Source organism: Gobio gobio (assembly GCF_949357685.1).
Source record: "Gobio gobio genome assembly, chromosome: 2".
NCBI lineage: Eukaryota > Metazoa > Chordata > Actinopteri > Cypriniformes > Gobionidae > Gobio > Gobio gobio.
In genome coordinates, this window is record NC_137098.1 from 10,989,372 (window position 1) to 11,011,777 (window position 22,406).

A 22,406-nucleotide genomic window follows, 5' to 3' on the forward strand; every position below is an offset into this window, starting at 1 on the left:
ATTTTACCTCGGACAATGTGACTGAATAAAATGTATTTCTTTAATAGTCTGACAGTTTGACATCATGAGACGTATCATCTCTCCCCTGCCCGTTATTTTGAAAAAGTATACATATTTCTAAATTATAACTTATCATAGACGCTAACCACAAAGCTAGCTAATGCCATGGCTATCAGTGGGAGACCGCTAACATTAATGCGCCTTGAAAAACACAACAAACTTATTCTGCCTAAATAAAGTAATGATTACTGTATTTATAACTAGTATATTTGTAGTTCCAGTCTCTGCATTGTAAATCGTAAGTTAGGCTCGTGAAGAGTGAACGAAAGTGCGTGACTTCGTTCAGACGCCGCATTAACGAGTCAAATAATGGATTACACGAGTCATCATCAGTAACGTTAGTAGATTTTAGAAGGCAGGCAGCAAATGATGATTGAAAATGGTTTGTGGTAGCTTGATGGATAGAATTAAAAGTGCATGTAAAGGGATAAGCAAGTTGACATTGTAATTATAAGGTGGAATATTTATACTGTATATAGTTTATGTTTTGCTGTTGTTGTTATTTATCAGAACTTCTAGAACTTAACTGAATTTTTTTTTTCCAGTCTTGCTAAAAGTTATATTTATAAAGCTTACCACATCTATTAATACTGGTAACTTTGATTTTTTGTTTTTGTTAGCCTATTGTGTTTTCGTCCAAACGACTTTAAGTTTCATATCTTAAGTTTGTATTTTTATACATTTTATTTATCAGAACTTTAATATATTTTATGTTCCTCTGTTCTGTTGTAACAATAAAACAAACAAGTTTATTTTTAAACTGCATTATCATATTGTTTTAGAGAGGCTGAGGGATCATGAATAACTACAAATAACTGATGTATAAGGGAAATCTGTTTGTGTTTTTTTACGCGTTTCTGTTATTTTATTTTTTTATTTTTTATATATATCGGCTGATATATCGGAATATCGGATTTTTAAGTGACCAAATATTTGTATCGGTATCGGCCTTAAAAATCCTTTATCGGTCGGGCTCTAGTTACCATACACAATACTTCATGAACTTTTAATGAAACATGAAAACTGCTCCTGATGAGCAGAATGAACATCATACCTGAATGTAAATCCTTCCCAGCTAACACAAGTCGAACCAGTTATGTGATTTATTGGTACTTTACTTTTATTTCATGACTTACAAATTGACATTGTAATGTTGCATGCTCATAGTTTCTCTTGCACTATACGGTGTGATATACGGCAGCAGGAGCCAGGGCGCATTCGGTTCAACATGAGAGTATCGTGGTTCAAACCGTGGGTGGTGTATCGCAGTTTTTCAGTTCGGTTTGAATATCGTTACACCCCTACGGGAAACTGAACAAAGAAACATGTGACATATGAAAACAAACTGAAAGTCCATGAACAATACTAAACTGAATGGTGACACCTATAAGAATACCATTAAAGAGCACCTATCATGGAATTTTGAAATTTACCTTTCATGTAGAGTGTAACATAGATCTAAGTGAACAAAAACATCCTGCAAAGTTTGAAATATGACAGTGCACCGTATATATAGTTATTTTCTTTCAAAAGTAAGAGTCGACACGGAGTCATTTTTAAGAATCGTTAGAAGACCGAAGCTTTTTCTCTGACTAGATGACGTCAACTTGTCAAGTTATTTGAATACGATACGCCCACTTATTGCGCTCCAAGACGCCAGTGAAAACTACAAAACATCATGGCGACGAGACCCTGTGTTCTGAAGTGCGACTCAAAAGCAAACTTTTTTCATCTGCCCAAGGATGAGCATTTTAAGATTAAGTGGCTTGAAGACAAACCATACATCGTCGCAATTGTGTGTTTATTAGTCTTCAAATGTCTCTATTTGCATGTTTCGCGATCTCAGAAAGCTTTTATTATGGACTTCTATTATGGCACATGGTATCTTCTTCGTCTGTCTGTACCATATATGGACTGCATGTGCACAGAGCGCCCTCCGGCTGCCAGTATGAATTGAAAACAACACATAAGAGACTCAATCGCTTATGATTTGGCTACATCTGCGCATTTTGAGGAAGTATTGAATAAAAAAATACTCCTCTGTTTAGAAATTTGACACAGACATATGAGAATCTATCAATATGTCTCCTCATCTGCACACTTTTGAACTAAAAGCCCTGAGGGATGTTGATTTGTCGCGAGTCTTCGTGAGGAGAATAGAGGAGTTTTTTTATGAATGAGATCAGCTGAGGCTCATATTACAATCAAACGGTACCGACGCAGTTTTCATATTCATAACTCCTGACACATATTAACAAATTACTGTCACTATAAGACTTTGATGGGCGTTCCGTTTCTGAAAATATCTGCACAGACCATTGACGGCACAGACTATACCAATCACAACTGACTGGGTCATCTGACCAATCACCGCAGATTAGCGTCACGTAAAGGCTGGGTTTTGAAAAGTGAATCACTAAAGGAATCATTTGAGAATTGCTGTCAAAACAGGTAAAAATAAATGCATATTATAAAAAAACTAAAGTCTTTTTTGTCATTGCATGCATGCAAAACTGTTGTTGGGGACTTCTAAAACAATATTTGGAACATTTTAAATGCCATAATAGGTGCGCTTTAAATTACCAGATTGATAAGCAGTATCGCTAAGAGTAGTAAAACCGTTAAAACCTTAAAGGTCCCATGGCATGAAATTTTCATTTTATGAGGTTTTTCAACATTAATATGAGTTCCCCTAGGCTGAATATTGTCCCCAAGTGGATAGAAATGTTGATCGGTGTAAACCCGAGTTCTGGCTGTCTTTCTCTCCCTTTGAGAAAATGACAGGCCAGACGAGCCAATCCTGAAGTCTCCTGGTTTGACGTCCAAGCAGGAACGGTTCCCTCCCTTTCCTCCGCCCAGAGAATCTGGCACGCCCATGCAAGCGCTCCAGAGATCATTGTTTGTGAACGAGTGAATGCTGGCAGTTTCTCAGTGTTTGGATGTACAAATGAAAACAGAAGTCTTTTTTCAGTTCCTTCTGATCTGTGATCAGTGATTTCTGATGTGTAGCGAATTATTTATTATTCGTGCACACACTGCGGCTTCTCTCTCTCCCAACAGAGCGGTGTTTTCGTGTTTTCTATCTTGTTAGTCAGTGTTTTTGTACGTCCTCGTCACGTCTATCTGTTCTAAAATGTGCATACAGTCATGAGTTTCTGCTCAACATCAGCAGAGTCACATCTTTAGAGATAAACCTCACGCACGCCGAAGCTCGGCCTTCAACATCCCCGACCCCCAGTACTGCATCTGGCCCACAGCGGAGGCGCCAAACGCGGCCAGAGATTAAGCAGAAGGGGGGTAAACGTGAGGGTATACGGGCTAGGCAGCTATCCCCACAATAAACTGGATTACATTCGATTCATGCTGTTGTGTCTTTGTTTGCGCTGTGTACTCAATGCGCGTCACTGACGCTTTTCATATGATAGGAACATATCTAAAAATAATGCTATCAACACTTACTCGTAACTCGTTCATCTCGATAGCTGTAATGGTACATTGCATGTGTTACAAAGTTGGTAATAATGATGAAGACGGACTCTGCGTGACTGGGACTCGTGTTTATTCAGAACTCTCAGATACAAACACAATAAACTCGCGCTGACAGACAGCGCTCTCATAACTCAGTAGTTACTATAAAAGTTACTATAAATAACTTTGTTAGCAATCGCTCCGTCTCCGTGATGTCCGGTTTGTGAACGAATCATTCTTTTGAATCGGTTCTTTTTAGTGAACCGAACCAGTTCACCAAATCGGACTGAATCGTTCTTAACGGTTCGCGTCTCCAGTCAGCGCTGATCCATAATTTACTAAAGTTACTAACTTTCTGATATTAGTGACAGTACCTCCGACTAGAAATAGACTAATAACCTGAAGTATATGCTGTAACTAAAACAGTTCACTGAACTGAGACTGACAGAACTGATGTGAAGTGAACTCAGGTCCATCCGTCTCTCTGGCAGCAGCTCGTGCCTCGTAGACCTCGTTTAGGGTTGCCACCTTTGGTGTGGCAAAATAAGGGACACCCGTTCACAACCCCCGGCCCCCCCCCCAAAAAAACCACGTCATGAAATTATTATTTCTACATTGACAACTTGACAGCTCAATAATAAACCATAAGAAAACATGAGATCAAGTATGTGAACTTGCAACAGAATACATTTTATATTATTTTACTTTGTTTTTTTTGTTTTTTTTTCTAAAGAACTCTTTAGTAGCCTATTTGGTGCACTTTAAAGGGACAGTTCAGCCCAAAATGAAAATTCTGTCATAATTTACTCGCCCTCATGATGTTCCAGACCTGTATGAGTTTCTTTGTTCTGCTGAACACAAAAGAAGATATTTTGAAGAATGTTTGAAACCAGGCTTCTTTGGGGGCACCATTGACTTTCATAGTAATCTTCCTATGTGTTCAACATAAAGAAATGTATACATGTTTGGAACAACTTGAGGGTGAGAAAATGATGACAGAATTTTCATTTTTGGGTGAACTGTCCCTTTAAGCAGTCATTCTGAACCAGTAATCACTTTTTTGAATTTCAAAAATGTATTTTTTTTTAATTAATTTACTTAAATTATGACTATATTATCATGTAATTATTTGTCCCATTTTTATCTAAAAATGTTTAAATGTCATAAACTTTATATGGCAGGATTATTGGTTATGTATGATCATAGCGTAGCTAAATTATAAATTAATAATACATTTATTAGGCTATAATCTATTAATTAACCTGCCTAAAAAATTATAATTCTGTCTGCCAAGCTCTGATAATGTATGGAATATTATATTAATATATTATCCATTAAATAAAAACTATAGGCTACCTTTAGAAGCACAGATGTGTCTGTCAGCGCTGTTGCTTTAAGACAGTCAGTCTGAGACACTGAAATGCTTCTCACAAAGTGTGCAGTTCGCCTGAGGTTCATCATGAGTTACTGGACAGACCCATTGATACCTTTTTGATATTCAGTTCTATATCTGGAGATCCTCTTGCGTTTAAACGGTGGACGCACGTGACGCGAGCTCGACATGTTTTTTAAAAAACGCGCAAGTTTACAGGCACACACTGCACAGCGCATGTTCTCGAGACTCCGCCGCTATGACAACAAAGCCGCTAAAACGCAATCACGCACAAATGAGCTCCTGTACTACTTGTGAAATTGATTTGTTTATATTTGCTATCAGTATTCTCCACACTGCAAAATCCTTGTGTGTTTATTGAACTATGTGTGGACCTATGAAAAATACGGAACAAATTGCGTCCCGTATTGGTTTGATACGGAACGCGTCATTTTGCTTGTAAATACGGGACGATTCCGTATTTTACGGGACGGGTGGCAACCCTAACCTCGTTAAACCACGCCCCCTCCGCTCATTTCAAATGCAAAGATGTCAGCCAATCACAACAGTGGCCGTTTTTACTGAAGTCTCACAGCAGACACGCCTCTTGAAGCAGGGCATTCAGCCACAGGGCAAACATTAGTATTGAAAAAATGCCTTTTATTTCTAAATTATGACATTTTATGATGTAAAAATCATACTAACAATATACGTACACCTCAGGAAACATTATAAAATAATAGAAAAATGCCATGTCATGGGACCTTTAACGATACCCATCCCTAATACTGAAAATCACATTAAATGTCACATGTTAAAAATGCACAAGCTAAAACTAGTAGCTGTTGGTGTTACTTCCTATTTTCAACTGCATTCAAATGAATATATTAGCTGACCACAAAAGTCTGATCTCAATAACAAAGACAGGACAGATACGTTCAATACATTATTAACAAGCTACACATTTGTTGCCAAATGGGTTATATAGCCTCTCTGGTTTATCTCAATTCATTCACCAGACCACAGAATCAACGATGCACAGTAACAAAAAGTGCCAAAAGTATCATAATACTTTATATCATGCAAATATGAATATAATTCAGATTCCCAAACAGGAAAAAAACACACATAATAATAGCAGTGTGCAGACGGTTTCGGTGTTTATTCAGCTGAACATTTTCTGTTAAATGTCAGGATTTTTAAAATGAGCAAAACATGGTCTGAATACGTCTGCATATGCTCTAGACATGTCTCAGCTGGTCTCAGCCCACGTTTCTCTGTCCACTTCCTGAGCATTACCCCTGAAAAGTTAAGGCTCCTCGCAGATCAATACCTTATTAGTGGCTAAATCCAGCAGCACAGAAGATTTATTTTTGTAAAGCCACAGCAACAGCCAGCGGATCCCATATCAAGAGGCAATTTGGTCCAAAAGAAGTAGAGCTGCACGATTAATCGTTAAAAGATCGAGATCTTGATTCAAACACCTACGCGATCTTATTCCTAAATGTCAAAGATTCGGCTAAAATTGGTGTTGGTGCTGTCCCAGAGAGAGCAGTTGTTATGTAGGCTAAAATGAAACAGCTTCACGGTCTTTAGAAACCACTGTATCATTATTTCTGTTACAATAATTCTAATTAAATCACAGAAGTACTGGGATAAAAGTTTATAGTTCGGATATAAACACTGCTATCTATGGTAGCGATCAAAATAACTTGACCCGTCAAATGAAGATTGTATCAATTACATCGTTACACCAGTAGGTGGCGACAAGTGACTGTTAAAAATGTATTAGTCATTGGCTGCGACCCAGTTCAGAGACTGCATCCTTCGAAGGCCGTGAAGTTTGCACCGAGCGTTCATAAATGGGATGATCTAGCCAACAGAGGACTGTTCCTGTCGCCTAGGAACTGTGGCGAGCGGCAGTAACGTTTGTACTGGATTTCTATTTAAAGTAATATCCAACTGCCAACAAAACGGGGTTAACAAGCTGTCTAAATATGTTCACCATGTCCATTTATGCTCATAATAAAGAACAAACTTTATGAAATCTCATCTTGGCAAAGTATAAGTCAACATTTGAACCATTGACTTTTTTTTGCATCTTTTGTACATTTGTATCATTCGATTTTTGAGTAACCAAATGCTTTGTCGCACAGTGGTGATGCAAACGGCCTTCGAAGGTTGCAGCCTCTGAACTGGGACGCAGCTGTTGAATCATTCATTCAAGAGATTCATTCAAAAATGCTGATTCACAGTAATGAACGATCCAGAACTGTAGTCTTTATGAGTGAGGCCACGGGTCACGGCATCATGAAGCTTCGAAGCGTTATGAATCAGTGAGTCGATTCAGCAGTTTGGATCGCCAAATTTCAGCAGTTTGGCCGTTTGACACGCGATCCGAATCATGATTCGACTCACTGATTCATAACGCTTCGAAGCTTCATGATGCCGTCACTATACAAGTCGTTATTTAGGGGTTTTTTGCGCACAAAAACTATTCTCGTCACTCCATAAAGTTATTGTAGAACCACTGTAGTGAGATGGACTTTGTAACGACGTCTTTAGTACCTTTTAAGGGTCTTGAGAGTGTAAAGTGCATTGTGCCAATGGAGGCCTTTCAGAGCCATCAGATTTCAACTAAAATATCTTAATTTGTGTTCCGAAGATGAACGGAGGTCTTACGGGTGTCGAACGACATGAGGGTAAGTAATTAATGACAGAATTTTCATTTTTGGGTGAACTAACCCTTTAATGGATCAAAAACAAGTGTTTTTTCCGCTTTGTATGAGATTCTGCGTTGCCTACGTTCCTGAGTCTTCACACAAACGCGATTCATTCACACTGTGAGTGTAACCGCTCTTTACGGTCATTTAACCGACCAAACGGCTTATTAAACGACCAAACTCCACTAAATAAGCCTCAAAAGCTATCAAAGGTATGCAACAGCGTGTTCATATATATATATATTTTTTTTTTTGGATACAGAGAACAAATTGCGAATGGCTGTGTATTTAATTGTCCACTGAATTATAGCTGTCACTGTTTATGTATCTGTGTAACGGTGAGCTTACAAAACCATGTGTATATTGTGTTGCATGTCAACTTAATGGTTATTTGCAGCATTGCATCTGTGGGATGCATTGATGCTTTTAATGAGAGCGAAATAAAATGATCTGAATCAGAAGCCGTTGATGTGCTGTCAGTCTCCTCTTGTCCCCCTCCACTCCGCCGCTAAACCACGCCCACTTTTATAGTATTTTTCAAAACTGTGGTGAGAACTGACTGCTGCTGAAACAGGGGGTTTCATGACCCATGAGATTTTCTAAAGTGTAACACTTCTTTAACTCTTTCCCCACCAAACACTTAGTTATTTGTGAGAAAACACTTCCCTGCCAAACACAGAATTTTCTGTGTTTCCGTGTTTTCACTGTTAGACGCTAGGGGGCGCTATTACGCATCTTCTGAATGAGTACAGAATCTCCTGATCAAAACACATACGAAGAAGACGCAAAAAAACAAGTGATCGCATGTAAGCAGATGCATATGTAAAATAACGTGATCATCAACATTAAACATCATATAAATCAAAACTGCCTAATGTTACTGAATGAAATGTCGACCCAGGACGAGCTATAGGACTGTGTGAGCAGTAGGGGTGTTGGTGGATGATCTACTCCATATGTGTTTGATCATCACTCTGAATCTGATCTGGAGGTTGTCTTTGACAAAAACAAGATTTTTTTAGCTTCAAAATGTTTTATGAAACTTACCCATATTTAAGTGTTGATAAAAAAGGAATGCATGAATCTAGAATAAAAGTTTTTTTTTTTTTTTGTTTGTTTAAAAGCAGAAGGTCTGCTCTTTCTTTTGAGATATTGCATGCTCAGATTAACCTGGCTCCGCCCTCCTATGTACTTCCGCTCAATTTTCATTTTCCTTCAGTACTCCGTCTGGGATTGCGGCATATTCTCTGGTTTTCTCCAGTGAAATTTCAACTGGTCCAATCAGCGGATAGAGGGAGTGGCTGAGAATGATGACGTTGATGTCGTGTGCTAGTTTGAGATGACATACATCACGACCAAACGTTAGCGATTGGTTATGGCAGATCCAGAGTGGCTCTGGGCAGATCCAATAGTTTTAAACTTCAACAGAGTACCCGCCTTCAAGGAAGTAAACGCTTGTCAATGGAGAGTGGCCAGACTCTCTTTACAAATGAAATGTACGAGAGTCTGGTAGGACCAGGCTATGCTCAGATATTCATACAACAAAACATTCAATGGGCCATTACATTTTTGTGAAAATGATAAAAAAAACCTGGCGGTGGCTAGCAAATTTTTTTTTTTAAATGCTGGCGGGGAAAGAGCTTACTTTGCACACAGTACTAAAAGTTGACACCTAGAGTGTTATTAATCACAATAAGCTGTGAAAAAGGACTGAATGTGGTTCTCGTCCTGACGGACACACAGCCGAAGGTCGAGCACAGACTACAGCTCTCAGATGCATGCAATCCCAAATTCATTTCTCTTTCACAGCTTATTGATTAGTATTCACAGTATTCACATAAACACAGTCCGTTATGTCGCACATGAACATTTAAATGTGTAACAGTATATTAGATCCGTGCATTTGTTCGTAAAGGGACAGCAGCCTAATAAACTGTTGCTGTCTGTTCTGTTAATTTATTCAAAAAGAACCCCCCACCCCCCAAAAAAATCAAACTGCTTTTGACTGAATCAATTTTGTAGCTTCATTATGAATCAATTTATATTTAACAGTGAATTTGTATATTTTTTTCTAATGTATTTGTCCTTTTGTTTTCATTTTATTTACGTTTTAGATTTGCAAAAGTTTTTCTTTTCGTCTGAAGGAATTGTACGAAGTAGTATTCCTCTTTGTCTTTATTACAGAAGACTGCCAGTCGTGTGTGTAATGATTGCAGTCAGCTTAAAACTGCTTTCGTTTGTTTTATAATTTTGGGTTGACTAAAACGTGGAAGAAAACACAATAAATGTCAAGGTTGACATTTAATTCAGGGAGATTTTTTCTTCAAGACCTATTAAACGGTCTACTAGATAGATATCTATCTCAAAATCAAGAATCAATTTTTAATCGAATCGAGACATCGAGAATTGAAATGAAGTACCAAAAGATTCCCACCCCTAATGAAAATTGACTTCATTTTGTTTTGCTGTCTGCTCAGAATCATGGGAGAATCGTGATCTCTATTTTAAACCAAAAAACGTGATTCTCAATTTATCCAGAATCGTGCAGCTCTTAAAAAAAAAAAGGAGTAAGGATTACAAAGAAACACCTAACTATGCAGTCCAGAACTCTGTCCAGGTCTCAGGGTCTGTTTTTGCCTTACAGTGTCTCTTGAGTCAGCATTAGCGATGTTCACTCCCTCAGATTATTCCATGACCACAGCAGGATTTTTTTTTTAAAAGGGAGAGGACTAAGGAAACTGACTAATGTGTTTTCATAAATAAAATAAAAATACTGTAATCAAACACTCAATATAAGCTCTTCAGAAGAATTTTAAGAACATTTGTGCACAAGAGTACATCATTTTAATGAGGCCATATGGTGAAAAATCTTTACGTTTTAATCAATCCTTGCACTCGATGTCAATGAAAGAATACGGAAACTTTGTAAACTCCCTCCACAGTGAAAAAAGACCATCAACTGAAACCAAGCTGCAGTAACAACTTATCAATGTTCTGCTATCAGAAACCCTGAGCGTTAACATGTGACTATTTGCAGGCAAATGACGCCTCTTTTGGTGTTCAGCAACGTGGCCGTCCAGTCACAGTGACATAATAAAGAACTAGTACAGATGCTATCTAATCAGCAAAGGCTGGGTATTAGTACAGATTTCACAATTTGATTTGATTTGATTCTGATTCACAAAATCTAAATTCAATTTGATTCGATATTAATTCATTTAGAAATATTTCAAGTTTTAAAAATGAAGGTTCCAAAAGGGTGTTTAAGCAATGCCATAGATATAACCATTTTTGGTTCCCCAAAGAACCTTTCATTGAGAAGTTCTTAAAAGAATCATTTTTGTCTTGGTGTGAACAACTGAAGAACATTTGTATAATCTTAAGAATCAACCATGGATGTTGAAGGATCTTCAGTGAATCGTTGATGAGTGTAAAGAAACAAATCTCTCTCAACTAATGCTTGAAAAAACTATACAGGGAACCCTGTCAGCTGGTACATTACTATAATATTCAAGGTTAAAATTAACAACAGAGCTCAAACTATTAAGTTCAGCTGTGGATATAATAAATACTCGTAAAAACTAAGTTGGCAAATATTTAAACTGCACATTTATTTGAACTTTCTAATGATATAATTGTGATTCTATTTCCAATGTGTTGTTAAAAATAAACATTCAAGGCTGTCATAACTTTTCATGGCAAATGTATTAAAACATGCCTTAAATTAAGACATCACTAACAGGTAAAAAATAAAGAATATGCAATATAGATGTATATTTTTAGCTACATTCTCTTCTTTAAAGAGTTTTTTTTTCTAGCTAACTATCAAGCTAATGCTAATTGAATGGCTTTCCTGAGGTAAATGTAGCATTTTGTGACATGCTGTTCACAGGCTTGATTGAAGAGATGATTTCAGTAAGTTGTACTCAATCTTTCAACATACCTTCTGATATTCATTTGTGTTTATTTTGTAGGCTACTAAAAATAGTAGTTAAGAGGAAGATATGATCAGTTCCCTTGCGGAGGCTCCCTGCTGCCATTTCAACTGATCGGTCACAGCATGTTAAAGAGCGGATAAAAGTTTATAGTTCGATATAAACACTGAATGGCTGTCAATGTTTTTATCAATCAAAAGTATCTTCACACATCAAATCAAGATCGCATCAATTACATTGACCTGTAGGGGGCAACAAGTGACTGTTACAAATGTATTAGTCATTGAATCACTCATTCAAGAGATTTGTTAAAAAAATGCTAATTTGTCCAGTAATAAAACATGTGAAGTCTTTATGAGAGAGTCATTGAATCTTCCATTCATTTAAGAAAATTCTATTTTTTCATATAGACCGCAACAATTACAATTTTGTTGGAATTTTCATAAATTTAAATTTTTTTGAGAACTGAGACTTTTGTTTTATATCAAAGTAACAAAGTATTTATAATCGTGGGTTTGGGTTGGGAGAGCTTTATTTGTGCATCAACTGAAAACAGAATAGACTAAAATATGATCTTGGGATAAAATCGACAGGATTGTTAAAATGAAGATGGATTCAAATCATGAAATCAATATTTCAACACTCACAGCAATTCATAACCATTTCACGTTTTGGCGAATTGGTGGCTTGAATTTGTAAGATGAATTCCCATTAACTCGTAGGATCTCATTCGTGTGTTTTTGTACTTTACTGTAGGCCCGTTCACACCCAGAACGATAACCATAATGATAATTATATAGCATCCACACAAACACTCTGTTTTGGCACGCACTGAAGTTCTGTCATATGCCGCTTTAAATGCTCAAGCTCTTTAAAGCAGGCTGGATTCTGATTGGCTGTTTTTATTGTTCATCAGCTGAAAAAAATTATTGTGAAAATGATTCCAACGATATCGTTTCTCTGTGCCATTATCATTATAGTTGTGGTGTTTCAAAACTATTGCCCGGTTTCACAGACAGCACATGGTCACTCTTCCGTCGGAACTTGACTCACGTACGGACATTACCGGAAGCCAGTAATTAAAGTTTATGAAGTTATAAATATAGATATTTTTCTTACAAAAACGGATGGATGTGTTTTTTGGGCTTCAAAATCTAAGGTACCATTCACTGCCATTATAAAGGCTGGAAGAGGCAGGATATTTTTTAATATAACTCCGACTGTGTTTGGCTGAAAGAAGAAAGTAATATAAATCTAGGATGGCTTCAGGGCGAGTAAATTATGGGATGATTTTAATTTGCGGGTAAACTAACCATTTAAGCTAGTCCCAGACTAAAATGCATGTTTGAGCTGTTATATCTTAAAATATATCAGTCACTGTTTTGTCTCAAGATGCATACCAATGTCTCAGGTTTAAAAAAAAAAAAAAAAACACTTAAAATGTCCTAATTTAACTAGGGCCTACTCCTGATTTAATCTAAACCCTATCTGTGAAACCAGGCCTATTTCTTCATTGTCATAATTATCGTCTTTGGTGTGAACGGGCCATCTTTGGCTGTCTTTGGTGGCTGAGCTGGCTTTGACTCTGGACAGGCGTTTTTCCCACAAGTTAACAAAACAAGCGGCCAAATCTCGCAGGGTCTGGCCAGCGTCTAAGCCACCAGCCTGAACTCACTGTGAGGACAGTAATCTCTCTCTCTTTCACTCTTCCTCGATCTATCTTGGCATTCAAAGAGCTTCTTAAAGAGAGTCCAAAAGTCCAGCAGCCCCTCAACTGCCATTTCCTTCAACTGGTCAACAAACACCTTTGCTGAAATGAGATATTCCTGAGATACTGAGACACAACTTTATAACATCATCTAAGACATTTTACAACATCATAGATAGGATTTTATATGATCCGGACTGGAACGGTTTACAGATAAGAGCTGATACTACTATTAACGTGTATCATTTCTCTCCAACAATTATTCTTGTAGCACTCTCTCAGTAGTTGCACAGTAGTTATGACACTGTATCAGGGATACGGACGTGCTTACAAGCAAATACCTCCCAATTAACACACACCATGCTTTCATACTGTATATAACACACTATATTCTTTTAAAACAATTACTGAATTTCTTGTGTATTAGTGGAATTCACAATGGTGTGATCCATTACACATACATTATTACAGCAATACGGTGTTGATATTTTTATTGCAATGAGAGTTCCAATTTTTAGCAGCTGCGCTGTACCTTGAACCGTCTGCTGCGAACAATTACACAATGATGCACCTTACAAAGATAAAGACAGTGTTCACCATGACACCGTTTAGGAGATGAACTCACCACAAACATACATGTGCATACATGAACATGTGGATCTTTGTGAGATAAGACCCAGAAATTGGGCAGGCAAGATCATGACTGACACCTCAAACTCACTCTGCTCTACATCTTTGATTGTACTATCATCCCTACAAGAAGCGATTTGAAGGTTTCTCCCAGGCTGTGGCTCTCATCTTTTTTCTTTTTACTTACTATTTATTCTGCTACATAACATGTAAATAATATTCAACACACTGGCTGGCTGCCTCACTGTAGAAATATACAATTGCATTCTTTCTCAGCCACAATCAACAGTAGCTGCGTTTCCATTACCATTCAAAATGCGCAAATTGAAATTCCGAATTGAAAATACGCCTAATGGAAACGCGGCAATTTCTCCCATATATCGCAAAAACGTTTTTACGCTCGCATGAGGTGGTTTTTCAGGCAATTCGGAAAAGGAAATTTTTGCAAAACTGCAATGGAAAGGTCACCTGGCGTATGTAAAAGTCTTCAAGCTTTAAAGATGGCGTGGTATGTTTGGACAGAAGACAAGACAGAGTTCTTTATTAAACTCATAAAAGACAAGAGAATTACAGGAATAACCTAAACAACAAAGATATGCCACAAATGATCAAGACCTTGTAGTAGATATGAGGGAGAAATACCCATAAACACCTCAAACGTGCCGCTCACAAAGGGGCTTTCCTTGCCATTAATGCTTGGATAACACACCTACGTCTCCTTCCATTAATAATAACGGCCAGTGCTGTGGATGGGATATACATAAACCCAACATACGTGGCATCATTTTTGTAATGACTAATCGCGAGAGGAAAAAAAATATGGTTACGGTTAATGGAAACGGCGTCATTTCGCAATAGTTTTTAATCGACATTTAGAAAATATCGCAAACGTTTTGCACAAATCGGTAATGGAAACGCGGCTAGTGCGATCTATCCCTTGTGGAAAAGAAGCACACTTTAGCTGAAAACTTCCTTGTTAGTCAAAGAAAAGCTTTTTTTGACAGCTGGCTCATAAAACAAGAGATCTGTGACGTCAGAGAGCAGTGAAACACTGCCTCAACAGAATATGAAGAAATCCTAATTCTGTAGCCCCGCCCACCGATTCGCGCATAACATGTAAAAAATAACAGGTCTACGTGGAGCTAAACCAGATCGAACTTCCAACCAATAAACATGCCATTGAAGATTACAAAATATGTGCAGTGCCTGGTTATGGAAGAACAGTCGCTGCATAAGCTTCCTTCGGACTCCAACATTAGGATTGAGGTTGAACTTTATTTTTGATGAGGTTCCAGCTCACGTGGGTAAGACATTGCACGTTTGTTCGCTTCATTTCACAGTGGATTCGTTTGTAAACAAAAGACTGGATTTGTAGACAGAATTTGTTTTAAAAAAAAGATACTGTGCCTTCTATATTGGACCCGACAGGAATGATGCAACACACTTTTGTGAGTAAATTATTTTACATGTGATTGTATTGCATTGTTACAGATCGTTTGATACTGATTATGTGTACATGTCTAACTAAACACAATTTGTAATATCCTTTGTATTTGAGGTGTTGTTGGTTCATACTCCTGTGATTCGGGATCAGACTATGGGTTGAACGTCCCAGGGCTATGTGTTTTCCAGTCGGGCTACCGAAATGTATCACCGGCCTGCCCAACGCGTTAACTTGAATAGTGAAATAAAATTTGAAGGAAAAATACAATCGCAGAAGTTTTGAACATGTTGATTTGTCTGCAGTGAAGTGTTGCTGATGCACATACTGGGCTTGTGTGTGTGTGTTAGTGATGCGATTCGTGGTTATATCCACCGATTGGGTAGGCCAAGTAATAAAAAATAACATTCCAATTAATTGCGGGTGAATGAGAGATAAATCATTGTGTTTGTTTGAAAGACATTTTGCGAGTCCCGTGGGTGAATCATTCCAGCTGTCGTTTTTTCACATTGGAAGTTTTTAAAACAATTCCCCACGTGTACTGACTGGGGAGTCAGAGCTCATTATAATATGCAAAACTGTTATCCAATCATAGCAGTGGGCATTTATTTCCAATAAAAACCAGGGTAGAAAATAGCCTATTACTTATTGATTATGATGTTTTTGAATGTAAAAACCACGTAAACGTCATAAGTCAACATCAGACAACAGTATAATTTTTTTTTAAAGCCAGTTCATGACCCCTTTAAGGGGCGTGTCTGCTGTGAGACTTCAGTGTAAATGGCTTTGCATATGAAATAGCTAGTATTATATGTGGGACTCTCTAGCTACTTATTTTAGTTTATAAAGTTTTAAATACGGATATTTTTCTTACACATTTTTCTTCTTTATAAAAATACACAAACACAAACTCCGATTGTGTTTGTCTTAAAGAAGATGGTGATATACACCCAGGATGGCTTGAGGGCGAGTAAATTATAGGATCATTTTAATTTTTGGTGAACTATCCCTTTAAGTAGGACGTAAGTACATCATGATGTCATTTCATAATTGCTTACATTTTCTTTGAAATATGGTGAAAATGTACTGCTGAATGTACGGACATACAGTAATCACTTATGTCATGTATTTAAATATATTTGTAATACTCATTTGGAATGATGAAGTTGCAATATTAAAAGTAAAGTATAATTACACTATAACACGGACAACTTAATATAAAGTGTAACCTAATAATATTACTGAATGAGACGCAATGTGAAACATTCAGCACCTGCAGGTGTGCTAACATGGTCATTTTCACAAACAGAGTTGAATTTATTCTCACATGAGAACATAACAGTCTATTGCATCATCTGCCCTGTTTCAGAAGAAGTGCAATTTGTTATACCCATGAAACTGTAAAGCCTTGCGATATAAAATAAACACAAGTAAAAATCAATAGTTGGCATCAGTACATCAATGCAACATTGTGATAAAGTACTATTATAAAACTATACGATATTGATTGTCTTCCTCACCTCCAAGATGTAGGGAAGGGCGTTTGGAGGGTTTAGGACAGTGAACCCACAGCACTCTATTCCACTAGTCTCACCTGTCCCCAGAGTCACAGTGTACAAATGAGAGGAGGATACAGGTCGTCCGTTCAGTCTCCGTGGCTATATATCAAGCGGACGTGCAGGACTTTACCTCACCACTAACGCCCTGACAGGACCTGAGGATGAGAAATGGTATGTCTCCGTTCCCCTACGGCCTTGACAGATGGGCATTTACTCACTGCCCCGGACCAAGGGGAGCCGTGGGTTACTCAGGCCCAGAGAGTCTGCGTCTAACAGCCACTGCTTAAATGCACTCAGAAAGGTCAGTATAGAGGACACATCCATATGGAAGGAATTTTCATAAAAATTTTCATAAAGCTTCACATTATGTAATTATGCACTGTTCTTATTACTGCTCATGCTTAAAGTTAGGGTCTGAACCAATAGATCTAGATCTGAACCAATGTTATTTATATATGGGGATAAGGAGTGGGTGTGAGAGAGAGGAGGGGTGCGGTAACAACCAGGACCGGCGGCGAGTGATGAGGCACACCTGAATCTGATGAAGCCTCATCACCGCTGCTGTTAAATACAGAGTGCGTGCACTCTGGTGTCCTCAAGGGTCCAGGAAAGGGAACATGGAGGGATTCCCAGACCGCCATATGGACTGAGTCGTCTGCACCTGAGTGCACCTGTGGTCCGGATGGGAAGCACACATTTTGGTCGAAGGGGTTAAGATGCCGGGCCACCATTCCCTCTCACCGCAGCCTCAGGGAAGGTGAGCCTCCGAGGACAAGCCGCTACCCCTCGTGCCTTGGACCAGAGAGTTGAGCACTGAACACTGCCCCTCCTTCACGATTCACCAGCACGACGAGGACACTAGATCCCCAGTTTATTTTGACACTTTTCCTCCTTGGACACTTCATTGTCTTTTTGGACATTTTATGTTTTATTTTTGTTAAATAAAAGGCCTGACGCCACACCCACTGTGTCGGTCTATATACCGATCAGGCATACCATTATGACCACTGACAGGTGAAGTGAATAACACTGATTATCTCTTCATCACGGCACCTGTTAGTGGGTGGGATATATTAGGCACTAAGTGAACATTTTGTCCTCAAAGTAGGAAAAATGGGCAAGCGTAAGGATTTGAGCGAGTTTGAGAAGGGCCAAATTGTGATGGCTAGACGACTGGGTCAGAGCATCTCCAAAACCACAGCGGTCTGCAGTGGTCAGTATCTATCAAAAGTGGTCCAAGGAAGGAACAGTGGTGAACCGGCGACAGGGTCATGGGTGGTCAAGGCTCATTGATGCATGTGGGGAGCAAAGGCTGGCCTGTGTGGTCCGATCAAACAGACGAGCTACTGTAGCTCAAAGTGCTCAAGAAGTTAATGCTGGTTCTGATAGGAAGGTGTCAGAATACACAGTGCATCGCAGTTTGCTGCATATGGGGCTGCATAGCCACAGACTGGTCAGGATGCTGACCCCTGTCCATTGTCGAAAGCGCCAACATTGGACATGTGAGCATCAGAACTGGACCACGGAGCAATGGATGAAGGTGGCCTGGTCTGATGAATCACGTTTTCTTTTACATCACGTGGATGGCCGGGTGTGTCGCTTACCCGGGGAACACATGGCACCAGGATGCACAATGGGAAGAAGGCAAACCGGCGGAGTATTCGGTATAACGGTATTCCCTGGTGGCTGTGGCTCTTTCAGCAGGATAATGCGTCCTGCGAGAAAGCAGAAATGGTTTAGGAATGGTTTGAGGAGCACGAGTTTGAGGTGTTGACTTGGCCTCCAAATTCCACAGATCACAATCCAATCGAGCATCGGTGGGATGTGCTGAACAAACAGGTCTGATCCATGGAGGCTCCACCTCGCAACTTACAGGACTTAAAAGATCTGCTGCTACCATCTTGGTGCCAGATACCACAGCACACCTTCCGGGGTCTAGTGGAGTCCATGCCTCGACGGGCCATGTCTGTTTTGGCAGCAAAAGGGGGACCAACACAATATTAGGAAGGTGGTCATAACATTATTCCTGATATATATCTATATCTATATCTATATCTATATCTATATCTATATCTATATCTATATCTATATCTATATCTATATCTATATCTATATCTATATCTATATACACACACACACACACACACACACACACACACACACACACACACACACACACACACACACACACACACACACACACACACACACACACACACACACACACACACACACACACACACACACACACACACACACACACACACACACACACACACACACACACACACACACACACACACACACACACACACACACACACACACACACACACACACACACACACACACACACACACACACACACACACACACACACACACACACACACACACACACACACACACACACACACACACACACACACACACACATCAAGAGGTGCATCAATTTTAAATACATAAACAGTACATATAGGATAGTAAATACATATAGAAGCAAAATGCTACAGCAGTTTTGTAGTAGTATTAATTTGTTACCCAGGTTTTCATTCTTGACAGAGATTGCCAGCAAGAAAAAAAAAAAGTATGAAGGTATTACAATAGTTATCTGGACAGTTACGGACAAGCAATGGCGGAAAAACACCTTTTGCTGATTTTTCAATCTGGCTCTGCAATTTCAAACAACCAAAAAAGGTTTGTACATGATGGATACAGGGGAACAAAAGCGTAATTGGCATCCTTTGTGTGACTGAAGAGAAAGACCTAGAATCAGACACAATCCCCTCAACACTGATGTTGACACACACTGATGCCTAACATGAGAAAAAAGCCCATTATTCATTCCAAAGCTGTCAGACCAAAGAATAGGGAAAAGGGTTGTATACGAAAACACAGATTTGCGGCCATACAGTAGTACTCGCACTGAGAACGGCAGGCAGAAACGGTGCACGAGCATCCCTCTCAAGCAGATACGAGACAACACAACGGCTCTGGTGGACTTAAAGAGTTTGCTCTGTAAAGCCAGCAAACTGTTCACAGAGCTCTGGGATTTTGGCCCGGTCAATAGAGCTAGCAGTGCCAGCGTTCAGGCCCACAACTCACCACTGTAGAAGCGGATCATGCAGCTGAGGTCCGAGTTGGCGGCTTCCTGCTGGACACGGAGCGGGTCTTCATAGCCCATAGCAGTCAGGTAGTCATAGACCATCTGAAGAGGACGCTCGGAGCCGTCCAGTCTCCTGCAAACAGGAGGAGATGTTAGTCAGAAATGAGAACAAACTGAAATGCACCCCCAGTTTCACAGACAAGGCTTAAGCTAGTCCAGGCCCGTAGCCAGCCTAGTGAAAGGGGGGGTTCTTTTTTTCCAAAAGACCTTTCACATCATATTTACTACAATGTTGTCAAATTACTAACCAAGATCATGTACCACCTTTTTCAGTCTAAACACACAGTGTTATTTGGCATGAATAATCAAAACTTCCCCACAAAGTTTAAATCACAAATTCACGTGACAGAACTCGAAGCTAACACGTGTTTGTTTCATGTTGTGAAAAGAGTTTTGAAGAAGTCACTAAATGTACATTTGTAGGATCACTAACGTATAATTGGTCAGAAAACAAAGGTGCTTTAATTATTTGGCCTATACTTTGCTGCACACACACACCCTAGGTAGTTAGGGGGGTTCGGGAGTATGCTCCCCCGAGAAAATTGAGATTTCTCTGCTCTACATATGTGCATTTTAAGACGTTTGAAAGTTAAAAAAAGAGAAAATCATTCTCTTATGAGAAATAGCTTTAAAACTAAGTCAGTGGGCAGTAAATTATTTGTCAATTCCTGCTCTCTCCTCATCTCCATCACTCTTTCTTTTTCTCTCATTCTCCTTATCTTGCCCTCTCTTGCCTCCTAAAGCAGTCAACAAAACATAGGGTCAATTTATATTTAGAATATTTTTTATGAATCACTTTCTAAGATTTTTTTTTTTAATTCATTCACAATATGAACACATTCATTATGAATCGTATGCATTATATGAAGAAAACGGATTCGTTAATGTTTCTTGTCCTCTCACATTGACAGTTGCTAATTACTACATTAAAACACGTAAATTATATACGTATTTATATACCTATTTTAAATTAAAAATGGCAAAATTAGACAAAAGGTTTATTAGTTGGCCTGAGTATTTTTATCGGTAGTTTAACATTTCATTCATAAAACAGCTGCCAAATATGAAATGTTTAGTTTAGCTACTTACATCGTATCTCAGACCGTTTACTGAAGCGTCGCGCTGAAATATGCGCTCAGCACCTTCAGTGAACATAAAGCCCGCCTACTTTGTTTTGATTGGTCCTCTTAAATGTTTTAACGTTGACGAGCGGTTACAGAACACAACATTTATAGCCTACACATCGGAAAAATATAGGAGGTCTGGATTCGAATTATTGGCCGTCATTACTTAAAATAACACCTGTTTATTACAAAAAAACGGACTAAAATTCTGGACCTTTGGCAGTTAGAGGTGGTTCGTCATACACTACCATTCAGAAGTTTGGTTGTCAGTATGTTTTTATTGTTTTTGAAAGAATATTAATACTTTTATTCAGCAAGGATGCATTAAATTGAATCACAATTGAAAATAAAGCTCTTATATGTGAATAAAAGCCTAAATTAAATCGGTTAACCATATAAACTGATTGTGTCTCTTCAGAAAACTTGGACTAAACTGCTCAATGGATTAGTTTTACGATCTCTCTATGAATTTTTTGAAGTGCCAAAGTGGTAGTTGCAAAAAAGTTTCAGATTTCATCAAAAAGATCTTCATTTGTGTTCTGAAGATGAACGAAAGTCTTATGGGTTTGGAACCACATAAGGGTGAGTAATTAAATGACAGAATTTTTGGGTGAACTAACCCTTCAAAGCCACACAACCCCATCTTTGGGGTTTCTAATAACATAATGTGGACCAGTCTGTCCATATTTTTGGAGAATAACTATGTAAAAGGTTTCACAGGCAGTATACAAAGTTACTCAGTAAGTAGTAATCAAGTACTGAACATGGGCGTTGTGCAAATTCCACGTGGGCCAACACACGACCCAGTGCACATATCCTAGCTCTTAACAAGCGTGATAACACACAGGTGTTTCGATTTAAGATCAGACTCTGTCCTAACATCCTCCAGCAGTGACTCTCCCTCAGAGCTTGGGTGTTTTCCCAGCACGGCAGACAGATAATATATCCCAATCCAGAGGGATCACGTCCAGTCCAACTCAATATCTCAACATTCATTAAAGCGCTGAAGAGAAAGAACACAGAGCTCATGGCGTCTGACAATATTCCCTTTAAACAAAGCAAATAATCAGTCTGCCGATCTGACTCGATGATCTGTTCGTGATGTGACGGCATCCTGCTTTTTATTAAAACTGTCTGGTCTCATATTCGTCCACCTTTCACAGAGCCGCCGCCTTTCTCTCCCTGATTAAATCGTCATCTCATTCCACCGTTCTAATCCTGT

At 38.8% G+C, this 22,406-nt stretch overlaps 1 protein-coding gene across 1 annotated transcript in view; it reads right to left on the reverse strand.

The window, feature by feature from the left end:
- The window catches only part of phlpp2 (PH domain and leucine rich repeat protein phosphatase 2), a 106,216-nt gene that overhangs the window by 64,431 nt on the left and 19,379 nt on the right, over nucleotides 1-22,406 (reverse strand). The window contains exon 3 of the mRNA XM_079841232.1: nucleotides 20,000-20,133. Within this exon, the coding sequence (XP_079697358.1) occupies nucleotides 20,000-20,133 (134 nt within the window). The remainder of the gene's footprint in view (nucleotides 1-19,999; nucleotides 20,134-22,406) is intronic.